The sequence below is a fragment of the Dromaius novaehollandiae genome, chromosome 9 (genome assembly GCF_036370855.1).
Source record: "Dromaius novaehollandiae isolate bDroNov1 chromosome 9, bDroNov1.hap1, whole genome shotgun sequence".
Classification (NCBI taxonomy): Eukaryota; Metazoa; Chordata; class Aves; order Casuariiformes; family Dromaiidae; genus Dromaius; species Dromaius novaehollandiae.
Window position 1 is genome coordinate 8416954 of NC_088106.1, and position 25128 is coordinate 8442081.

At 39.2% G+C, this 25128-nt stretch overlaps 1 protein-coding gene across 12 annotated transcripts in view; it reads left to right on the top strand.

The window, feature by feature from the left end:
* Positions 1 to 25128, top strand: part of NAALADL2 (N-acetylated alpha-linked acidic dipeptidase like 2) — a 531897-nt gene that overhangs the window by 264310 nt on the left and 242459 nt on the right. For all 12 annotated transcript variants that reach the window (XM_064516623.1, XM_064516624.1, XM_064516622.1 and 9 more), the window contains 2 exons: positions 3871 to 4141; positions 23566 to 23685. In XM_064516623.1, the coding sequence (XP_064372693.1) occupies positions 3871 to 4141; positions 23566 to 23685 (391 nt within the window). The remainder of the gene's footprint in view (positions 1 to 3870; positions 4142 to 23565; positions 23686 to 25128) is intronic.

A 25128-nucleotide genomic window follows, 5' to 3' on the forward strand; every position in this document is an offset into this window, starting at 1 on the left:
AATGGTCAAAAATTGGGAAAATGAAAATTAGATTTACTTCTAACTGTTTAAAACTGAAATCCATGAGTTTTCTTTAATAGGTAAGTAAATATAGGGCATTTTCCACTCTTGTTGAGATACAGGCACTTAATCTTTAAAATAATAAATAAAATCTTCTTTTGAGGTTCTTCATTTTTGAGGAAAAATTTTCTTCCTATAGATCTGTAAGATCAATTCTATCAAATTCTGCTACAGTTGAGAGCTGTCTGTGACAGTTCTACTGCAGTGGTTTCCAAGGGTTTGGGGGGGGGGGGGGTTGTATTGGTTTAATAGGATTGTCTGATAAGGAACTGTCACACAGTTAAATTATTCTGTCTTTTTCCTGGTGGACTGCCCTACTGTAAGTTTTCAGTATCCTTTGAGTGGTATTTCTCAGTGTTCGGGTGTAACACTGGCAATGAAGAGCTGGTTTATTTGGAATATCTTTTTCCTCTCTTCAGGAAGCTGTGTTGAAATAAGTGCTGTTATAGCAAATGAGCTTCCATTAAGTTGCTTCAGCTCCACGTTCCCCATGGTTACCAATTTTAAAATGAAATTCCTGTATTTTGTGTTCATTTATCTTTTATAATCATCTGTTATAGATTTGTCTTTGAAGCTGCAGAGACTGCAAAGAGCCCAGCTTTATTACAGGTGTATTTTCAGCTTATTTCAAATTATTTTCTTAGCTTTAGGACTTTGAACTTTCAACTGTACTGGTCGGCTTGTCTTAACTTGCCAGGACATTCGGCAGGTCATTCAGTAAAATAATCTCACAGAAAGCCTAAGCATATATCTTCATAAAAATTTTCTTGATTTTTTTTCATGTTATCAAAGTGGGAAAACTCTACCTTATCTAAATGAGAAAGTGTATGCTTTGCAAGTTTTAAGCATAACTTTGTACCTTTTTCAGCTCAGGAACCTAACATATTTGAGGTGGAGCACAACATATGTTGAAACAAGCTTATGGCCTGTTTTATCTACCAGTGCTAGACCGTAATGGAAAGAGCAATGGGAAGCTCCTCGAGATCATCAGACAGCAACGCAATATTGTTCTGACTGTTGCCGTTACGTTTATTAATGTTGATTCTAACTTGAGACCAAATCTTGAAGTCCTTGGTGGCTCCACTTCAATAAATCATGCAGATTTACAGGAACTGAGGTCTGACCATTAACTTTGTCGATATTCCCATTGATTGAAGCTGAACAAGTAGCTGAATAAAGTATCATTTTAATGTAAATGAATAAAAAATTTGGCTGACGTTATTAAAAGCAGTACTGGAAATGGAAGTTGGCCATCACATTGCTATTGATTCCTACTAAGTATGCAACAGCTTGCAAAAAGTGAGAAACACAGTCATCCTGAGGGCCTGTTTTCCTCATTTGCTTAGATCTTAATACCATGAATCTTAATGCCCTGGCAGTTTTAAGTAGTAAATTAATTGACATTGGTAACGGTGTAGAGAATGACTACGAAGTGCATGTGAAGTGCTGGGTTTTCTCTTTAGCAGCCAGGAACGGTTGTCAAACAAACATTATGGTGTTGTGAATTTGATCTGTTTTAGGAAATGCTGTTTTTACATACTATAGTTCTTATCCAAGTAGCATGTAATAAAAATAATGAGACAAACTGGTCTCTGGCTTTGAGTCCATGCAGTCAGCAGATTTGTATCAAAGATAAGTAGCTCGGCCATTGTAAGAAATAGTGAAAAAGATCTTGGTGTGGTGTTGTTCATAAGACTCCTCAAAGAAGCCTACCTGCCGAGTTATTTTAATCAAATGTGTGTCATAATTTGCAATGTGATTTTAACATCCTGTAAAGAAATTACGGAGTAAATAGTGAGCATGTTCATTTCTTTGACTTAATCAGATGTGCTGTCACACAGGTTTCAAAGACATGCTTATTTGATTATGGAGTGCAAAGCAACTTATTGAGGGAGCGATTTGATTATTGTATCTTCTCCTTTTATTAATTCCTTTTAGTGAGACTGAATGCTCATTGAAATGTGCCACAATATTATTGGTATGGGATACGTTTCTTGCGGTTATTTATTAATGTTTCTATTGCCTGTGGGAAATGTGGACGTTCTACTAAGGACTGCGTTAATCAAACAACTTTCTGTATTTCTGTATTGTCCAAGTTCATATCATTGCAGTAGGTGGGCACAGGAGACGAAACTGGAGCCTAGTAACGTGCTATAGATTGGGTTAACTTGTCCATTTTGCGCAGGCTGCTTGAAGACTTATTTTAGGTAACTTAAAAAAATTAAACGTGAAGAATGACCTGGGACAATTATTCCTCCTTACAGAATCTCTGAAACCTTTAACCTAAGGTCGAAGTTCAAACCGAAGGAAAGATTTTGAGCTTCATACACCAGTAATCGTGCCATTGTAATGCAGACTGTGATACAACCCATCTCTTTAGAGCATTTTTTAAAACCCATTGGATGCTGAATATTTATTTCATCCCTATAATGTGTCGGGCATTAGATATTTGAATGCAATAATACTTTATTTGAGCTTTTTCTAGGCTATAGTAGAAAATGTTACAGTTGGTACATTGTTTAGGTAGTAAATGCTGGAAAGGCAGCTGTGCACCTGGTGGGATCCTCAAATACCTATCTATCCGTCGCAATAATGGTTTTAAAAAGCCTGTACGTGATTCAGCCACTGCTTTTGATGTGTGCGAGATGGCCTAGGCATTTTTCAAAGTTGCGTTAGGGACCCTAAGGCATCTCGATATCTTTTGAAAATTGGTCTTTTTGTGAAGGGAAGTTTGTGAACAAGAGTTTCAGCGAGTGTCTGTATCTCTGTGCTTGGAAATTAATGGCTGTGTGATCCTTCCTCTTGCTTCTCAGTCCTGCGAGGTTTGCAGACTTAACGCGGTTGAAAATCCTGACGCAGTTCAGCATCTAGCTCTTCAAGCTTTTTGCTCTATGTCTGAATAATGCTTTTGATTTGAACATTTGAATAATGCCGATTTTTGCTCGTGCTGTACAGGCACTTTATATAAGTAAGGAGAGACCTTTCAGGTGTCCCTGCCGTGTCTCGTTCCTCTAGTTATCCTTAATATACTCTCGACGCTTGGGCTCTTTTGGCGTTTGCTGGGGGCGAGGGAAGGATGATTTTTCAGTGCTGTCCTCATGTCCATCCCTGGACCTGCCCGGTCGCAGGTGTTGAACAGTAATACAAACCCTGTGATATAAGCCCAAACCAACCCATCTGAAGTCTCTGCTGGCCCAGGGGGTAGGTAGTGCCAAAATAATTTCCAGGCTCCTCTTCTGTGCTGCTTGCCAAGCTGTTGGCTCGGGTAATCCTTTTCAGGTATGAAGTCTGAGGGAAATTTTCTGACAGAAAAGATAAAATTTGGGGAGACACTTCCATTCTGCTCAGCAAATTTTTGCTTTATTTGATGAATTTAAGCCAAACATGTAATTATAACTAATTTTCAGCATCACTCCCTCCCTGAAGTCCCTGAAATATTACTTCAGATTACATTCTTTTACATTAAATGGGTGGTTAAATTGATGCAGTATCAGAAACTTGATCAGCATCACAGACATTAATTTTGAAGCAATTACCGTGATAATTTCTGTGGGATTTTCTACATTTCAGTTGGATGCTTTTCCTATAAACGTTTATTCCTCATTTTTATTTCTGCAAAAGAGGGTTTGGTTTTGTTTGTTTGTTTTTGTCTCATAACTCACAAGGAATTATTTGCAAAGAAAATGAAGGACAATTTTTTGCATGTTCGATCCCGTACTTCACATAAATGAAATTATGGACTGCTGCACGTTGATAAGGTGCGAGTGTCTTGGGGGAGAATAAACAGAAACTTGTGTCTTTTTTTCCCAGGGATTTGTTGCAGTTCCCTAGAGAAGAAGATACAGATGTCGCAATGAGAATTCTGGCTCGGTGGACTTCTCATGGCCTTGAAGATGTTCAGCTAGCGAATTACTCTGTTTTGCTTGACCTACCGGGCTCCTCTTCAAACACAGTGACTCTGAAAAACAGCGGTGACTGCTTTTATCCTAGTGGACAGCAGTGCAACAGAGAGGCCAAAAAGCTTCGCAGCCAAGAGCTCCCGTACTCGTATGCAGCGTACTCGGCCAAAGGGACTCTCGAGGTAACGCGACCATTTGTCTCTGTCGTTTTGGCGAAATAGAAAACAACAGCGTTTGTTGAATTCGGCTGGCAAAGTATGTGTGGTCGAATGCCCAGCCTGAAGATAACTAAACATATTCAGGTAAAATAAAATTGGCCCAAATCTCAATTCAGAATTAAAAATTTGTCAGACCTGAAGGCCTGATAGGATATCTCGAAAAAATAAGCCTCTGAGTTGATGAATTAGCATCTATTGCTTGTCAACAAAAATATCCTGCGTATTAGGATCGGTTAGTTGCGAAGTGAAGGGAGATTCTTAGCTCATCATCTTTCGGCCTCTTTACTGTCCTCTCTGGCTGCCTTCCCGTATTTGCTGCCCAGATACTTTGGGGGCATATGAAGGAGCAGTCCTTTCCGTTTACCTTCCTGAAATACTATAAATCTGAATAAACATTTCTGAAATATAAAAGCTGCAATGTAAATTTCAGTGTTAATTGCATTCCTGTTTTCTCTCTCCTCTATAAAATATTGCGTGTTGCCCACAATGATGCAGGGGTTTTTTTAGTCTTGGTTCATTTGATTATTGTTTAAAAGATAGGTTTGTTTTCATGACTTAGAACATTAATAGACTGAATAGGAATAGACTGCGATGGTTTTTGAGTTTGGAGGATACGTCCTCCAGAATACCTTTATACTTTCTGAATATCTTAATAATAATTATAGCATATCAATTATTTTCTAGCAGTAAAACGCAGTAGTAGTGTGTTTTCCTTTTAGAAGTGTTTGCCCATAATTCATAAAATGTTAAGCACTGTGGAGATCTTCTTGTAATGGGTCAAAATGGGGAATGTTGCATGATGCTAACTATTCAGTTTTATGAAGTATTAAAATATTTTGAAATTTGGACTGAAATCCAGGTTTGGATTAAAAAGAAATCTGAGGGTTGGTAGAAAGTCAGACACTTTCAGTTCCTTGTCCTAAAGTCTGCAAGCTTCAGCATCTCTTAAAAGCATCCAGGACTTTTAGCGCATGGGATTCCTGTCATATAGAGGGGTGGAGTGGAGCTCCTGCTCCCCTCTGGGAGAGAGACTTCTCTCCATCTCCTTTTTCTGTGCACTCTACATGCCTACTTTCCAGGTTGAGTGTCCTGCTCATTGTTTCATTACAGCTTCTGTTCCAGGGCTCCATCACTTAAGAAAGAAAAAACAAAACAAAACAAAAACAACAAAAAAACCTTTAAATTGAGGTTTGTTTTTAAGAAGTGAAATGAAGTAGGCCAGAGCAAGTCTTAACCTTTATGATGTGTGCTTAAACTCTTCTTTTTCATGGACCAGTAAAAAGTACTAATGAAAAGGTTTGGTTTATATGTCAGAAAGCTCAATATGTAATATTATTTTCTTGTACTAGTCTAATAAGACTAGTAAATGTAATGAGATGAAAATACAGTTGTGGCCTGCAAGATTTATTTCATGAATGTAAATACTGTTACTAACAAATTCATCAGATTAAAGGGAATCGAGCATCCCAGGGAAAACCACTGATGTACTTACCAGCTACACATGTACCAGGTTCAGTTATATTTCAGGATACTGTTCTCTGTGCTTGGATTCTGCAGGGATCAGGACTACGTATATGGTCGAAACACTCATCATCAATAGGGTGTAGCTTGGCTTTTTCAAAACAGAAGCCAATACTTGAGCCAAAGATTGACTGCCTGTACACGGTTTTTATGGTCAATTGTTTGAGATACCAAGCACCCTCCCACCATTTCAGATTTTTTTTTTTTTGTTATTATTCTTCAAAGAGTCTGCCCTAAGTGTCTTTAGATCTGCAGAGCTTTGCCTGAAAAGGGAGAGCGACCTATTTGTTTAGGCTGTGGGGAAATCATCTGAATAATTTTCTTACAAATGTTTTACAACCGTCATGGAGAGTTTCTATTGTGTGCCACATAATTGGCTGACTTGCTAAAATTGCTTCAATACTGCTGCTTCATTATACCTCTTTTGTATGTTTGGTTTGCTAGAAGTTCAGGCAAATAAAACCATTAAGTTATTGCAGTGTGGCTACCGGTAGAGCTATCGTTCTACTTTCCTTGTGACAAGGTTATTTGTAGAATAGCAGGACTCGTTTTCTTTGAGGACCTGTCATGTCCATTCATCATATGGCCATTGTATATGAGCTGTCCAATTTGTGCTTCCTGGTAACAGTCTAAACAGCATTTGTGATATCTTAAATCTACTTCAAAAACCTACTTAGTGCCATTGTGATGGATGGTGCACTTTACTACTTCTCTATAATTCATCATGCCCTGAGAAGGTGACACTGTTTACCCATCATAGTGACAGGCAGGACAGCCTACTGTTCTGGAGAGAGCTGTCTTGTCAGGTTTGAAATAGATATTACAGTGGTTATGTAAATAATGTACATAGACCAGGTCAATTTAAGGAAAGAATGACTTATGTGAAACATATTTTTAATAAAACTTAGCTGTGAACTATCTTTTATAGGATTTAAACCTTTTGTTTGATGAAAACAAGAAAGCTAACTCTGGCCAACGAGAGTAAATAAAAAGGGAAATTACATCGCATCCAATTTCTGTGTTAAAGCAAACTCCATTGTCAAACAGCAAATCTAGCGAGCTCCGCGTGAACGCAGCCTACTGCATCCAAATGCGGTCCTCGCCTCTGCCTCGGAGCGCTTGTCTGCCTGAGCTGCGGCTGCGTTTGCTGTCTCCGGCAGAGCGGTGACGGGCCGAGCCGGGGAGCTGTCAGCGTGGTGCGCAGAGAGGTGGCTGTGAACCTGCAGACATCAAGCACACTCCTCTCAGTACCAGATTTGTGCGTTGTGCGACTGTAGGTGCGTATTTCAGCCCATCTGTTAACATGCACAGCAGTGATCTCCAGAGCTTAGTGAAGAGTAAGTAAGGATTTCATCTCGGATGGAACCGCAGCAGAAGGCTGGGTGATACCGAGGTGATCTGGGTGCGTTGTTTAAAGTAGGCCCACTGAGTACCGTGAATTTTAGGAAAAGGCAAGTGTTTAGTTTTGGCTTTGCAATATTCATCTGCTCTATTCCCTGTTTCTTTAGTAACTGTAAAGGGAGAATCTTAGCAGATGTAATGGTTGGTGTGTTGAGACAACATTTGGAGATGGCTAATTAAAATGAAGATTATATTTACTCTGTATTCCCTCACTTTCTGAAGTTGTTTGTGTGACCTGAATTTTTCCTGACCTTGCTTTCAGAGCTTTAAACTTACTCACTCTTTGCTTTATAGAAGTGTACAAGGAACTCCTGCCAATGCTAAATCTGCTGTAATACCTTTAACAAAATTGCAGATGCTTGGTTTCCTGTGTTACGTGGCACTGCTCACGCTACGCTCCAGTTGACCGACTCTTTGGGAAAAAGCATCTGTCTGCAGACTGCTCCGACTGCCTGCTAGTTCCTTTGCTGTTCCTTCATCCTTTCCTTTTTTTCGTCCTGAACGGTCTCAGCCAGCCCAGGAAAACATCATTCTCCTTTCCTGGACCAGCACCTCCTACGCTGTTGGTTGGTTCAGGAGCTGGGAGTGGGTACAGAGACAGCGAAGGTATCGGCATTGACAGCCCTTGAGATGGGAACACACATGCAGGCAGGGATTTGAGGGGTTTTGTGGACAGAAATGAATCATCCCTGTCTCTGAGGCACTTCTAACACCCGCATGTGTCTCCTTTCTGCTTTGACCTCTCCTCTGTCCCTATCCCCTACCTGCTTAGACTCCTCCGCTACTTTGCCTCACCTCCGTGCTGGTTCTCTGCCGCCCTCTCTTCCAAGGGGCTGCTGATTTTAGGCACGTTTACTTCCAGGCAGGCCAGCGATATCTTTGATTAGCTTGGAGGGGCTGCAGGAAGCCTCTGTACCATTGAGAGGAGCGGAGAAGTGAGGCTGCCAGCCGTTTGCCTCTGCTCGAATCTCCCATACGCAGAGGCGATTTTCCACGTCTGTCTACAGCGTATCAGCCTGCTCTGGTTCACTTCAGTCGGTGACATTTTCTCTGCTTAATGAGAGCTCACCACAGAGATTAATGCAACCCAAAACAATATAGGAGGAATAATCCAGTGTGCTCATCTCAGTTTGTGGTGATCTCACTGTTTTTTAATCCTGGTAAGAGGGGAATAAAGGAAGGGGTGCTCAGATCCCTGTCAGATCTCCCTTTGCAAGGAGAGCTGCTTGCTTGTTTCCCTATCGCATTTTCCCATGGCTGTGCCGAGATGTACAGCATCCTCCCGTCCATCCCCTTCCTTCCCACGTCCTTCTCTCTGCACAGGTAGACAGGAGCCTTCCTCTCGGCTCTCCTTGCGCGCTCGCTGTAGCTGTCTGCTGGGCAGGCTCCCCGTCCGGTGCCGCGGGCTCCCTGCGCTCCCCGCCGAGCCCTTGCCGTGCGGCAGCACCCCTGTGTCGCCTCGCCGCGCTCCAGCTCTCCCGGCTTCTCGCTCCGCATCAAAAAGCTACGAGCAGCTTCCTCCGGCAGCACTCGCACCAGGAGCTCGGTGACCCGACAGCTTGCTTCATTTGATCGCATTCGGCTTCGTTGTGCTGGGAATGTGATTAGCGTGCCCTTATTAACTTAGCTGCCCTCTAGCTAATCAGTGTTAATTTCCTTAACAGTATTTCTGAATTAAGATTGGAGTCAGCAGGTTGGCCTTAGAAAATTTTAAAATATTATTCTGCTCCGGGTTATTCTGGTCCCTAGGCAAAATTTCCAAATGAGCCTTCTGAAGCATGCTCACTTACGTATCTCTTTATTCCAATGGCAGAGAGTGGATATAATTCAGATTAAATAATCACAGCATCTCACCCTAAGTCTTTCAGTCATTTTTGATAGCACATTGGTGCAAAATATCAAGCTAGAGGGAATCTTGATACAAGTGTGCGTTTAATTCTTTTAGGCATGCCAATTTAGTTCATTATCATCTCTATTAACATTTTCTTAAATTTCTTCTCTGAAGAGACATGTACTAGCTAAAATGAATCTTTAGCTACTGAAATCAGTTTGCAGATGGTTAGGGCTATAGGTTGAAAAACACATACACATGAGAAGAATCATGTGATTTTTGTAAAATTTACATGCTTTAGAGGGACTTTATTTACCTTTTATTTATAGAGGAGTTTCTCAGAAACCTCTTCCACAAATAATCTTAATTTAGACCACTGCTCTGCATACCAAGTAGGCAAAGCAAATTTTCAAGGCAATCTAAGAATATGGATTTTAGAGTAGAGTTGACCTTTAAATAGAAAGCAACAGTCAACATTAACTAGAGCACAGCTGCCAATCCATTACAATTAAATATAGAAAGCTGTGAAATGCAATGTGAAGGTTATATAATTTAAAATTGCAATCCAGCACTGCAAAAACAATCACTGAAGAGATTTGCTGTGGAAAATCTTGTCAGTTTTCTGGCATATATCATATAATCATTAATAAATAAGTTGCACATTTCCCTAAAAATAACAGTAGTAGTTTATCATGCACAACAGCTCTGTTAATATTGCTGCAAGATTTTGTATCATTGAGGGGCAGGGTTTCAAAGATGCAAATGGCTACTACTGCAAAACCTTTGACTGAGAATACTGTACTAATACTGGCACTAATACTGTACTGATGTTTTAGTTGTATGTTAGTAATCCTCTTTTACTAATAAGTAAGTTAGTGTAATTAATAATGAGGAGCCTTTTTCATTGCAAAAAGCCAAAGGTGAGGAATCTGGATATCTACAGATATTGTGGATATAATTTGGAGCAGGCAAGCTGCAATCACCTATTCAATTCAGCAGGTTATATTAACCCAGTTACTCTTCTTTCATGCCCACGTGTTGTTAATGACATTTGGTGCAGGCCTGAATACTAAATACTCCAAGTGAAATGGGAATCTCTCTGCAGAATCACGAGGCACCTTTTGCTTAAGTAGCACTAGCTTACTGGCCGCTTGCATTTCCTTTTTAATGTCTTTAGTCAATATGAACCTACCTACGACATACCTGTCTTTCAGTGCCCTAACATCATATGATGAAATTTTCTTTGCTCAAGTTTGCAAAGGCAACGTCCTTCGCAGAGGGGGAGCGCCCAGCAGCCTGCACTTTCTGCTGCGAGCTATTTGGTGTGTTTTTCAGGGCTCTTTTTCTTGATCTTTTTCTTTTCTTGAAATTTCTCCAGTATTTTGAAAGCTTAAACTGCCTTGAAGGGATCTTGCTTACGGTAAAAACAAATTCCCTGCAATGGAGAGAAAATAAATAAAGCAAACACTTTCAGTAATAAAATGACTAAGGCGAGAAAGGGGACGAGAGAAACAACTACAACTTTTATAATGAGAACTAACAATAGTAAAATAAAAATATTTTTGAATTCATCAATCCCTGTCCTACAAATATGTATGTAACTTCAGTGTTTAAAAAAAAAAAGTAGTAGTGGTTTCGTGCATAGACTATAAGGATCTGGTTAAAATGCTGCTCATGTTTGTGCTATTTCTGAATGACTATAAAATACAATATCAATTAAACCCTCATTTTTTATTTTATTTTTTGCGGAAGAGAAGCAAGTACTAAAAACTTTCAGGAATGCTATCGGTGTAAAAGCTACTGCAGCTGGAGACAGACCGCCTTAACCTTGCCTGTATCCCTGCTGCATCTGGGAGCACGACCGCGGGTGTCTGACCCCGACGGTCCCCACCGCCAGTCAGTCACCCGGGGGCGTACGGGTTACAATCGCCATAATAAAAACATGAACTTTTCTGAAACAGGGCACTTTATTTTTTAATTTTCAACATGGAGAAAAAGGCTAGATAACAAATGTATCGCATGTAGATTAGAACTGGCAGCTGAAAAGAATCAGTGACTATTTTAATCTTCGAAGCAGCATGATGAATCTTAACAGTTGAAACCTTGGCAATATGTTTTACCCTAATAGTTATCTCTATCTGCCAGTGTAGCTCTTACAGTAAATATTGTACAAAATTTTGTCAGAATCTTAAAAATGTATTTCCTGTAATATAATATCAACTCCTTGAATGCTTTTCTTCAGGACCCTCTTTCCCATTATTAAGATCTTTTTAGTATTATAAAATGAAAGTAGTATTGAGAATTTGAAACAAGTCTCCAGATTTGCTCTCTTTGTATTAGGAAGTGGTGACATGATGTCCAAATACGATTTTCTAATACCACCACTTGAAAAGAGTGAAAATAAGGTCTTACTAAAAATAAAGCGAAGTGTAGATGGCATGTTGTAACAATAATCTGAACTAATTGAGGATAAAGATACCGTAATAGGAACAATTTGATCAGGATAGATTTCAGCTGTCTGTCTGACATCAGCACAGAAGAATTTGGATGTAAAAGCGCCCAGGATATACTTGTTAGAGGCTGCTTTTGGGAATCGTAGAAACCTTGACACGGAGCCTTAATAGTAAGAAAGACCAAAAAGCCAGGAACACTTCCCAGAAAAAAACCCTTTGAAGCAAATATCTTTTGAAAGCTTTTCAGAGGAGAATGAAGAAATGTGCAGAATATAGTTTCAGCTCTGATACAGCTGGTTCAAAAATATATATGTAAGAACTGAATTCTTAAAAATGTGTGTTAAAAAAAATAAGATGACCCAGTTACTAACCGTAGGTAAGTCTGAGCTTGGTATCCAGGTGTGGTTAAAAATGAAAAAAAAAAAAATCAATGCAAATGAAACAAAGCCTGAAAGTACGTTGGTCTTCCCTCTTTCTAGAATAAGGAGTGATTTTTATTGTCTGAGGTGCTGTCTCTTCCAGTGAGTACAGATAAATCTAACGACTAACATCTCACATAATGGATATCAGTTACTGTGTTTATCTCATTCATTAAGTGGGCCTTAATGCGAATTAATCTTGAGAAATACCAGTGCTGTTCCCATAATTATTTCTTATGTTCTGTGCTCCGCAGTTCAGAGCAAAGGTGATTAATCCATCACCGGCTTGTGGCTGGCCCACGAGCAGGTGCATGCGCAAAAGATGCTTCGAGGAGTTTATCTTCATTCCCCCGAATGATGTTACCACGCAGAGAGTTGGCCTCGTCTCCCGTGAGCTTCAGTGCTTCACGCTGGTGCCTCAAAGAGGCAGACGGAGGGGAACAGGGGGAGAAGAGGCACCGCAAAGGTCCAGCTGCCAGAGAGCACCGCTGCTGCACCGTGCCAAAAAGCACATGCCGCAGTGTCCCTGTGGAGCAGACCCTTTCTCCGCTGCAGCAGGTCACTGCTTTCTGGGCCCAGTCTTTGCTTGGGAGCATGTTGGAGGGCAAAATAGTATGGAAAGCTAGAAATTACATAACAGGCAAATAAACTGCTATATCATTATTCTAACCCAAACTTTTATTCCTGAAGATTTTTTCATTTAGCTGTGAAATTCTTGAATCTTAGGGTAAGAAGAAAATACTACAATCATGTAGTGATACAAGCTAAACTTCTAGAAAGAAATTCTATCAATCAGCTTGGATAGCATTTTAGGCACAGGATCTGATGGATAAAACTGATTGTTTCAATTCATGTTTCACTGATGATCTTATTGCTGCTGTCTTATTGCACGTAGAGTTGCTCTGCCTTGAACTTCCATTTTTCAATTTTCTCTGCTGAAAATTAAGGTAGTATCTTCACATTTTATAGCATTTCTGGCATAGATATCAAAAACGTTAAAGAGAATATTGAGGGAGTCTTTTCTGTAGATGATGCATTTAGTGCATATTGTTAAGGGCGACCGTAGTGCGTTTTTTGTCTTGTCTATTGAATGAGGTCTCTTGTGTTTTTTGAATTTTGGGAAAGGGATCTCTTGATGTTGTGAAATAGTGGCTGAATGGGAATTTGGGAGTCCGTTCTAAGCCCCCTGTTACTGGTTTCTTTTCATCAACTGTTCAAGACCATGGGCAGAAGGGGTAATAACAGGGCAAGAGAAAGAATTGGGTGCCGCTTTCTGCAGTATCTGACTGTTCCATAATAATATCCTTAGCTTCTTTTACTGAAAACTACACTATGACCTACCACTACTATAGTAATACTAAGCACTTCTCTCCTTTAGCACTGTAAAGGAGGCTGAATTGGGTCGCAGACTGTGTGGAAGAGATGATGAGCTCCGTTCAGTTCCAGCTCATAGCACCAGCCAAGTCCTTGCGGTACCAGTGAAATGGGCTGTATGAGCTCCGAAGTCGGATTACGCCTTCCCACTGCCAATTTGTCCAGAATCCAGTGTCCCTGTGGGAGAAAGGCAAGCTATTAATTGAGCTATAGCAAGGATACCTGGCAGGGCCTTATCCTGAGCTCCCTTGTAATCCTTGCCGTAATTCATAAAAATAAAGTATTTTAAAGAGAAGCAGTAGCTATTTCGTGAAATAAAGGATAATGGTGCTGCCATATGGAAAACCTTTAACTGACTGAACAATGCTGAATGGAGTATCCCAGTTAATGACAAAAAGACAATTCCAAAAAATGAGTAAATTTTAAAAAATAAAATGAGGAAACCTGGAACTACAAAGAACTTGTTTTTCTTCCTAGTACACTGTTACTATGCATGATTCCTGAAGCGCATAATCCATGTCTTTTGTAAGATAAGTCTGCTTTCTGAAATGTTAGGTGATTGAAAAATGGAAATATGTTACTTGTTTAATCAGATAGGGCTATGCTCTTCTTGCATACAGCCTTCTTCATATTCATCTTGATCAATCCTTTGGGACACTTGAATTTATTATCACTCAAGTATATTCCCTGTTTTCGTTGGAGTCTCTTTCTTTCATCTGAATATATTTGTAATTTTTAGAATTTATTTTTCCCCAAACCTTTTTCTAAAGAAATAACTTAGAGACATATACATTTGTGTAACGATTAAAAACAAATTAACAGTGGATATGAAAAATGTCCTATTTCTTTTCACAACTACATTTTTGCTTATCCAGATTTGATAAAATGATGATTTAACTCTCAGATCTGTGTTTACAGCACTACATGGTTGGGCATCTCTCTGTCTGATTATATTCAAGTGCATTATGTTTGGCCAAGCAATGACTGCAAGTACTCTGTAAAAGAGCATTTATTATACTCCGGAAAATTGGGTTCTTGCATTTTTGAAAGTTCAAGTGTTCTCTTGATGTAGTGGATAACATCCTCTTCTGCAAATGGGTGCATATCTACATCTTTGAGTTAGATGTACATTTTGTCTTTCTGGATCTATGTACCTGCAATAACAACAACGTAAGTTTGAGGTGTACATACGTGTGTGTATATATGAGCATTGTGCATAGAAATACAGCCAGGCTGGACATTTCAGTACAATGTGCGTGCACTAATACTAGAGTTGATTGGGAAACAACCAAATATCCTATGAAAATCACACTGTATAAAAATGTGTTCTGAATTGTGGCAAAAATTGGAAATCTGAAAACCGTAAAGCTATTTTGTAAATATTTCTATTTTGACACAGCCAGACTAAGTAGCAAAATGAACCAATTTAAGAAGGAGGAAACGTTACTCTCTATGCAATTAAAATATGAAATATAGTTAGGAAATGAAATATTTCAATTCTACTTAAAAATAGTCAAAAGCACTTCCATGAAACATTTTGCTGCAGTTAACATGTTTCTTCTGCCGTTGATAGATAGTGTGTGCATTCACGCGATGTTCTTAGGACCTGCCATCTGAGCTGGGAGATTATTTTCTTTCTCAGTATGTGTAGGTGCAAACTTGTGCGTCACTGTGTCATGATGGGCTGTGAACGGGTGGAGTGGAGTGTCCCAGTGCCGTCTGGTATCCTCTCCTGCCCCGTATGGATCGAGCCGTCTATGATAGCTGGCAATTTTGCAGTTTCTGCTGCAGTCTGCAGACTCCAAGTGTGTAGGAAGTGCTTCCAAGCACCTGCTCTAAGGTGCGAGCACCTTCTTGAAAGACCCTCAGCTGTAGCTGCTGCAGGAGGGAATGCCTACTTTTTGTTCCACATCTGGTAAGAAGGCCATTGAAGGAGAACAGTCTTCAGTCTCTGGATGTTGTGTTTTCATTCTTCGTGTCTGAGAGTAGCCAGCAAAAACCGCACTTCAGTGCAGGCTGCTCTCAAGGGTTCGTTGAATTCTGACATCAAGTGACTAGATCCTGACGTAAAGCCGCGTCACTGAAAATTTCAAAGCCAGATTTAGATCACGCTATTACAACTTACTACATACATATGTATCTCATGATTTATTTTTAAGATGCTGCATTAAAGCTGAACGATTCTGCATGTTTCTGCTAGGTTGGACTTGTGAGCTTTGCAGCCTATTTTTATTCTTTTACGATGCCGGAGAGTTCTTCCTTAGTCTGTGTAATTTGTAAATGTATATTTACATGAATGCTCTTGAGTAAGCCAAACCAAGCCAGCTGGTACACGCAGATTACTGTTTCTGCTCAGGGAGGTACCATCACAGGGGCTTTATGCATTAGGGGCTATTGGTAGTACATAGCATTGCAGTTAACTCTTATTAAGAGGAGGATATAAATAATAGTGGACACATGTAAGAAAGAATCATTAGATTCTAAAGTGTTGTCACTGGTGAGCTTTGTGAGATGACATAATCAGCACTACTTAATGAAAATTGAAAGTAATAAGATTTCTGACATGATTTTAAGCCTAAAATTATCTAATATCCCTGAATGTTTTATAATCAAAGCAAATTTCTTAGAGATTTTAAAATAAGTACCAATTTAATATAACTGAAAATTAAAATGTCTTCTTTCAGAATACCTGAAAAACTAGATTTGCATTTAAAGCCAAATAGAAAAGATGAAAAGGGTAGGTTTGCCTCGTTGGATATCTCACTGGAAATCATGAGTTAAGGAGTTTAACTCAGATACGAGTTTTGCTTTCTGCTTAAGGGAAACTGTGGAAGAATAAGATTAGGAACAGAGGGCAGAGGGGAAAAAAATATAAATGAATTAAAAGAAGAAGAAAAAAAGTTGAGAACAGATATAGAGGAAGGACTGTAGAGGACAAGCATTATTGGTAGGGCACTCACTTATATCAGCTCAGGTTTAGTAGGGGTTTAGTTGGTAACTGTAGAGCCCCAAAGAGGTTCTTTTCTGTCGGCTGTAAACAGCTTCCGTCGTAAGTCACCCTCCCTGGGAATTAGAAGAAAAAACCTGCTATGAGTTTGCTCGAGTATGACCTGCCTGATTAAAAAGAAAGCAAACAAGTTAAACCCCACCGTGTCTTTCTAAAAATTACACTGGATCAACAAAATTATCCTCCGGGAGCTCCATCAGCGGCGTGCTGCCTGCAGCGGAGCTGAATGCAGCCTGTCAAAGGAGAAGCGGCAAGGTAGAGATGATGCGGAGGGAGCGAGCGTACAAAATGGGTCTGCGACTAAATGCAGAGTCCGCAAGCCCAAACTCCATCAAACTTTGAGGTTAAAGGATATCAATTTTCTTCCTGTTTTGGTATAGCAGTACTTGAGCAAATTACAGTTTTAGGTGTCGTTGCAATGCAGTGTGCAATTTTATGTAATAAAAACTACAGATGTGAAGAATCCTTTTCTACTAAAAGTTGACACTGTGAATCATGTTGTATTACTCCCTGGGATTTTACTGTATCTGAGTGGGAATACAGAAGCAAAGGACGATAACTTCTAGAGTAAGGTGCTAATAACCATGAAGAAAAGATATCATCAGTAATGTTTGAAGAAAAGTAACTGCTGGTAGGTAAAAACAACTAGTTATGTAGTGAACAGCTAGTTATTGAATGTATATGGTTCTGCCCCCTCCCATGTGAAGCAGTATTGAAATTCTGGGATCCAAATCTGCCTGGACGCTGTGATCAAGTGTAATTCTTAATATCATAAGATTATTTTTCTACTTCTGTTTTTTTAATGGGATATAAAAGGAAGCTTGAGGATAGTGGATTCTTTTCTACTAGAAATTAAAGTTTGGATGGTGATTGTCCAGATTTGGTCAAAAAAAAAAAAATTTTACTTGTAGTCACTTGCAGGGTTTCACAGAGGCATTTCTGTGTAATTACCCCAGATATATCTCCAAGCTTTCCCAGCCAGTCTGGGAATGTGAGCATCACAGGACACACAAAATGTAGTATTTTCTGCCAGAAAACAGCGTGCTTGGATTTTGAAGTCCTGTACCAAATGGCTCACAAAGTAAATAGATGGTGGAAAGCTCACCAAGAGATTTCAGAAGTAGTGTCATTTTGAAATTACTGTAAATACTGGAGTGTAGTGTTTACATCCTGTCACACAGAAAGCTGTTTTAAAGAAAGGGTTTCTTAGTTTATAGCAAAAACAGCTCAATTAAAAATGATCTTCTCATAAAAAAACAAAACAGAACTCTGTATTCTCAAAAATGACTGTCATCTGCCTCAAATTCTTTCCAGATTTCTTTTTCTGTCCTATGTCTGATTTGTGTTTATTTGACAGAATGCTGAATTACATCCTTGCTTTGTCAGATCTCTTCCTTTTTGTTAACGCTGAACCTAGCAACATAAAACACAGAAGAAACTTCCTGCACTTGCACTTGGCTTCAGTGAGTTTTGAGAAAGAATAGACTGGTTGTAATCATACTGACTTTCGTTACTGTAAAAGAAGTCAATACCTAAACTGCACTTTATTTTCTTAGTTAAATCCTCAGCCTAAACCTTCCTTGAGCTAGAGGCAGTCCCGAGATGCGTGCCTTTAGCATGCGCTCGCTCTCCTTCTGTTTCTGTGTCTTCCCTAGAATCAAGTGAAGAGAAGGACAAAGGTTGAACAATATGTTTCAATATTAACATTTCTGTAGAAATATGGTAAATACATGCAAGATGGCCAAGTGTGGCTTGGGTGGTAGCAACCACTGGGAGATGGCTCTGGTTCCCTGATTACTGACCAGATGCTTTTGTCTGGAAGCAGCAGCAGCCCTGGCTAGAAGGAGTAGCCAAGTTTACACCAGCGGATGATTTGGCATGGCTTGCTTAGCTGAGCACCGCTTGGTTATTTCTCCTTTTCTTTCCTTGCTTTCCTCTAATTTTAGACGAGAGCTGCTTTTATGGTTGCAGAGGTCTCTCCACATTTGTGGATGACCAGTTTTGATGTGCAGCCAGCTTGAGCTTGCTTTTTTGCCGTGCTGAGTGCTCTCCTCAGCCGCAATTTCAGAGTTGTGCAAATAAGCTACAGTGAAGTGTTTAATTAAAGTTAGCCTCTTGTCCTGATCACCGTCTACTGCCTTCCCACATACAATTGGCAAATACATTTTGGAATTTTTACTTTGGGCAGGATGAATATTTGGAGGTTATTTGGCTTTGATTGATCATAGATTGGATGTTTGTTATCTTTATTAGGTGAACATCTGCAAATAGTAATTGAATGTCAAAGGAGAAATAAAGGGCACTGAATTGAATCAATGAAGGCAATGTAGGGAATAGGCCGGGACACTTGCTGCACTGAGGTGTTGATACTTCCAGAATTACATTCTTGCTCTTCGGAGAAAGCGTATTCCTCAATTCTGAGGAATATGTAGGCCTAAATAAAGCATATAGAGAGCATTTAATTTTTTTTTTTTTTTTTGCTAAAAAAGTGCATATATTTCCTTCAAACTTTGAAAGAAACTGCCTGAACTGTAAGCTTTCTGAGCTGTGACATTAATAATACTAGGTAACACTAAGAAAAGATGACAGTGATTTTTCACCACAACCATTTTGTATACTTGTGTGGGGTTTTTTTCTGCCTAAGTTTACACCCTTCAGATAAGATTTTTAGAGATGGCTCAACACTGACCTTAATGTATTGTCTTAAGGAACAAAAGTAAAACTATTTGCTTGCATGTGATGCGTTTCCACCCTTGGATTCCCAGTGTTGATAGCTAGAGCAGATGCTGGTGACGGCTGCCTTCTCCTCTGCGCTGACTCCATCTGGATTTTGGTGGGTGTTGCAAACATCTATGGCTAGTTGTGCTGGGTTTGAGTTTCGTTTTCTAGGGTTTTTCTCCTCAACTTCTTTGCTCTCTTGTGTGCCTCTGGCAAATAGGCTGCAATCTGCCCCTTAGCTTGTTTATTGGAGGCAGGTGTATAATGCATGATCCTATGACTAAATTCCTTTCTCATACAAATTGGCTAAATTATAAATATGGATTGTCAACCATATTTACCTTATTATTTTTGACCTATTTAACTTATCCTCTGTGTGTGTGTGTATTTAATTGCCACACTATTTGCCAAGAAAGGAAAGCTTTAAAATTGTACTCAACATCTTCAGGACTCAAAGGGCCACGTACTTCATATAATTATTCACATTTTTCCATTCAAAAAACTGGCTTTCTCTAAAACAAATAAAAATTATCATGACCGGATGAAGCATGCTGTTTTAATTCTCTTTGAGAGCTATTTAGATGAGACTGAATAAATACCTTTGACTGTCTTGGTGGCATTTTCAGAGTGATTGACTTTGCTGGTTTGATGTGATTTTATCCTAGTTTTTAAGACAGAACGAAGGTAGAACTTTAACAACTCATTGAGCATCATCTTGGGACCTAGAAGCTAAATAATAAGCCTAACATAACATAATTACTTTTTTTAAAAAAGATTAGTTTTCTTACCTGCCCTTACTTCATTTCATGCATGGGGGAATACTGCTGAACTCCATATTGCACACCACAGTTTGCTCTTCAATAATCATATCTTTCCAACAGCACAGCATGAAACAATTCAAAGAGTAAGTACCCAATTCAAATGAACAGAACGACTCATTGTTTAATCGTTTTCCAGTTTTAGGGTAAGAGGATTTTACCCTTGCATATCTAAACCAAGTATACAAGTGGTTTTTGGCACCTGATAAAAGGATGGGTTCTCTTTTGTTTTTAAATAGCATTATCCTACCAAATGAAAGTGCTTTGTCCAATATGGGTAGCTGGGGGTGGGATATTTTGCTTTTTAAAATCTAGAATATGCAAAATGAGGATTATGTCATGCTGTGAGCATCTCTAAAATGGAAAGCAACAATAGAAAATCCAAACTTTTCTTTTTGGAGTTGTTATTTAAGAATGTTGTAGCTAAAATAGGGCTTTACACAACTTAATCTGAGAGGATTATTGAGAGGGTACTACTCTTGGGATACAAAAGGATTCTTTAACATTATTTTAAAGGCTTTTAAAAATTATTTTCATGCTAGAACAAAGGGGTCCAATTAATTGCACCCCAGTATATTAAATATAGTTAAACCATAACTGGCAATTCTGAACCAGCAATGCTATATAGTATTTGATGAGATAATGCCATTAAGTAGTGCAAAACTTCTTTATTACAAATTTTACTAAAGTCTTCAAGCACTGAAGAAAGGAAGGGTCATATTTAATGTCATACTTAAAACTGTTGTTATAAATGTAATCTTTACCTGTTAGTTTCTGGACAGTACTGCCAAAAAGTTATGACCTTATCCTAAACTTTTACATTTAATTATTGACTTAGTTTAGGAGAGGAGGGCTACTGTGTAGTTTTACTTGAGAGTATTTTACTCCTGTTCTTTGTAATTTTAACTAAAATTTAGATCTGAGAGTAGCTGGGCAAACCTCCAGCTAATCCATGTCTGCCGGGCTCTCCGATGTGATGTTACCGGGATGTGATAACTTATTTCAGTGGATATGTGCAGTCTTTTTTACCCATGCTCCCCAAAAGGGTAAAATTAAGGATCAATGAACTGTGATAAAACAAGTCCTTGGAAGTTTTAGTGAGATACAAATGTGCAATTACCCCTAAAGTTAGGACGGTGACAAGGGCCTTAGGTCAGCCTTATTTTCAGGCAAGTGTAAAAGAAAGACCTGGGATAGATCATGCTGTGACAATTCCGTCATGTGGAAGATGTGTAGTGGAAGCACATGTAACTCACTGTCATAGTATACCCAGCTGCTTTTTCATTATATAACTATTTCTTACATGCAGTCTCAATATACCCCAGTATTTAATAGCTTTGGCATAGGGGCCTCTTTTTCAGGATACAGAGCAAAGAACATGGTCTTGCAGAGTATTTGGGGCAGCAGTGAGTAAAGTTGTGATCTGCACGTGATTAAAAAACGAGCCGTGCTTTCGTAGAGCTTTGCATTCAGCCTGCTCCTGCTGAGCTCCTGGTTGACCGGGAAAGACCAGTGAACAGCTCTCAAAGATGCCATTTGCCCTAAATGCAGTAACAACTGTGCAAACATACCTTATTTTCTTGGTTTTAGAGCAGTGGATGGCACCCTGGAGGAACAGCTGGCAGAAATGATGTGAGGAGAGGCACCTGAATGTAGATGGGCAGGCAGCTCATTTTCACACAGGCGTACTGTGGGAGCATATAGTTTGATACTTCATTATACCATATCTTTGCGTATCGATTTGTGCCTCAGGAAAATGCAATGTAGTTTTCTCTCATGAGTGATGAAAGCTCTGATCTTCAGTTTGCTTGAGGGTAAGTGGGAGAGGCGTTGCATCCAAAGGAATTAGATTAGAAGGCTCCCCAGAAGTCAGACTACATATACCTCTCAAGCCATAGCACTTTTGGGATGCTGAATAGTTGTTACACTTCAGTGTATCTATTGACACTTCTGTACAAAGTAAAATAAAGGTGAGATGTACAAAATGAGGCAAATTTTGTGTGAACTTCAAGGAAGTGCATTGGTTCGCTCCCTTTCCTCGTTTGATATGAGCTGTTGATAACTGGGTTCCTTGTGTGAGATGTCTTCATGTAGGAGCATCAGATTGGCTTCCACTAGTATAAAAAAATCTCCACTTGCTTTTATCATCCTTTTGAAACAAGATGATCACAGAGGAAAAATTTACATTGGATTTCAGCCTGTACTCACCATTTGCATTTTCTTATAAAATAGTTTTCATGTTCTTTAGATATTGAAACCCCACCTGTTTCAAAAGAAACTGTATAAAGATCAAGATATTCTGTTCCTGCGCTTAAATATTTGGTGTTAAATCTGATGTTTGCTTGTTACAGAAGTGTTTTATTACTTTGGCTGACCTTTCTAAATACTCGGTTTATGCGAAGCTGCTGACATACTGTAGACTTAGAAACTTGTTAAATTTGAAATTTAAGAGAATAGATTTAGGAATACAGGGACCCCAGCGCCTACATCTTGTATGAATTTCACTTAAATGTTGAGGCACAAAATCAGGCAAAATATTCAGATGTAGTTGTCAAAAGTTAAGTACTTTCCTAAAATACCTGTGTAGGAATCTAGTGAAATTTCACGCATCCTACAACTCCAGAACAATTGTTAGATTTTGAACAGTTTGTGTGGAGGTCTAAAATGAGTAAATTGCCTTTGTCAATCAGTCCACACTTAAGTTACCTTAACTGAACTCACTGAAGAGGAGAATCTTTTCTGTCTTGTACTATTCCTCTTTAATTTTTACACTCGTGTAATATTCTTTTGTCTTCTTCTGCTTGTCTTTTATATGAACACTGTGTAAGGATTTAGAGGTTCCAGAATTTCCTGGGTGATTTTCTGATAGCTTCATAACATTCTAAAATAATAGTGTACAAGACTGATTATCATCATACTTGGTCTTCGCCCAGAGTTTGTTGTCATAAGTATATGAGAAAAATACCCTCAGTCACTCTTAAATTATGAAAGAAAAACCCTTTAAAAACTCTTGAAGTATTTTTCCATCTCTGCCACTGCTTGACATTTAATCATTATTTAGCCCTTTATCACATCATCTTGCAGTGTTGTAAGTAAAGAGCTAAAGATCTGCATATTCTAGACACTTTGGATGTAGTTGGAAGTGATCTAAATAATTTTTTAAAAGTATTGATAGAAACATTTAAGCATCAAAGTGGTGTAATCAGTCGTCATTGTGGCGATCTGAGCGTAATGCTTGGATGACTGATGGATGATAAAATACTTCAGCTATTACGCTGGGTTGCTCACAAAGCATATGGGATCACCTAATAAAACAGTATGTTGATAGAGGATGTATATCTAGATATTGCTGTAAGTGACCAGGATAATCATTCATGCTTTTCTGAAATGCTTTGCAAGGCTGTGGTTTCATTTAAGAAAATTCATAGAGGTGAACAAATATCCCTTACGTGGTTTTAAACGTGCTCCGATAGTTAATGAGGGAAAATTCTCATCCATCCTAGTCTGATGCTGACTTCAGTGGGTGCAGAGCGCAGAATCAGCAGCTCCCGGTGGTTTTGTTTAAATTCGCTCACCCGCTCAAGCAGAATTACTACAGCTTTATTATACCATTGGTAAACAGCATAGGGGTTTTTATCACAGCATAGGAATTGTGATTTAAAACTGCGATAATAGAAATGTATTGGTCAGATCTCTCTCACAAGCTCTTTGGCATGGCGAGGAGATGGAGGTGAGGGTATGGTGAATTCTGACCAGTTTTGGTAGTTCCCCGGATAATGCCATCCCTGTGGACCCTAGCTGTTGAATGGTTATAGGCACAGCCTGAACTTTGTTTTCTCTTTGCAGGCAGAGCTTGTCGATGTGCAGTACGGGACCGTAGAAGACTTGGTCCGGATTCAAGCCATTACAGATGTGACCAAAAAAATAGCACTTTTGAAGCTAGGACAATCACCTTTGCTTTATAAGGTTAGTTATGTGCTTGCTGTACTTCAACTGATTGATTGATTTGGTGTTCAGTTTCTAAATATCAAAACAAGGCCTTTCCCAGTCTATCACGTAAGTCAAGATTTATTGTCATTCAGATTCTTAATACAACCTGATTGGATCTAGGGTGGCTATTATGTCTTACTGCTATTGATTTTGCTGCATATGTTACAGTGCACGAGTACTCTGGCATCTTTTCCCTGAGTGTACTATAAGCCTTTTGGCAAATAAAGAAATCCCTAAAAGAAGTAACAGAGCCCGAGGGGGGGAGGAGTGAAAACAAAAAAACCCCCTGAGATTAGGAATAGCTGGATCCTTGTCTGCTAAAAATGTACGTGCAATACTGCACTAAAATCTTTTATTTCAACATCATTGTATCTATTACTTGGCCCACTGGCTGTAGTTTAAGCATGCCCTGAGATGAAGCTGAGCACCACATGTGCTTACCTGACTGTAAGCTTTTGGGGGACTTTCCAACCTAAAGTTGAGCGCTTTCAGCCTTGCTACAGATGTGCTGCTGCAAGCACGTTCTGAGGCTGTAACTAATAGCACATGCTGCAGGAGGAATAACTGTATCGTTTATGCAGTTGTTTAATAAATGACATTTTAACCTGATTTCGTCATTATATAATACAGTCTTGCTCTATGGCAATGGTGTTATTGCCGTCTTAGTTCTTTCTGCCGCTCTGCCCGGCTCTGAGGGAGGAAAGGCACTGAGCTGGAAGACAACATGAACTTTTGTGGTGTTTTCTGATGTAATTGTGTAAGCACACTATCTCGAGAGATATAGATATGTATATAAACACTCCACCATTATTGGTCAGTCACTCTGGTTAAAGCACAGAATGGGATGTCTTGGCCTATGATAGGGTTACTGCCGGTTCAGAATGAGCATGCTGTTTTTTCTTCCGTTCTCTTCTTCCTTTTCTTTGGTTGCAGTTATATGGGGAGGGCTGTGCGTGGCTGTGTCCATGCTCCTGTGCCTTCAGCATTGGCAGAGAGCGCAGAGATTGGGCTGCTTGTGCATTAAACATGACAGACTCCACATATAAAACCCATTTACACTCTTTATGTCAAACAACTGCCTTCTCTTGCAAGTATGTCATAAATAAAAATGCTGTTGTGCCTTCAGAAAATACACTAGCCCAGTAAATAATGAAAACATTTTGTGCCCAATTCAGAGAAGCGTACTTTTCATAAAAGTCCAGTAGCTCCCAATTTTATCATTAACAGAATTTGGAGCTGCTCTCTTGGCCACAGAAAGCACAGTCGAGCCCAGAACACCGGTTCAGAAAATAACCACTTAATATATTTTCCTAAAAAGAATAATAGTTGCCTCAGTAAAAATGCCCTTTTCAACTCAGTAACTTCAGCTATTTATCAAAATTATTTGGATGCAATCTAATGATGTTCATGAAAGGTCAG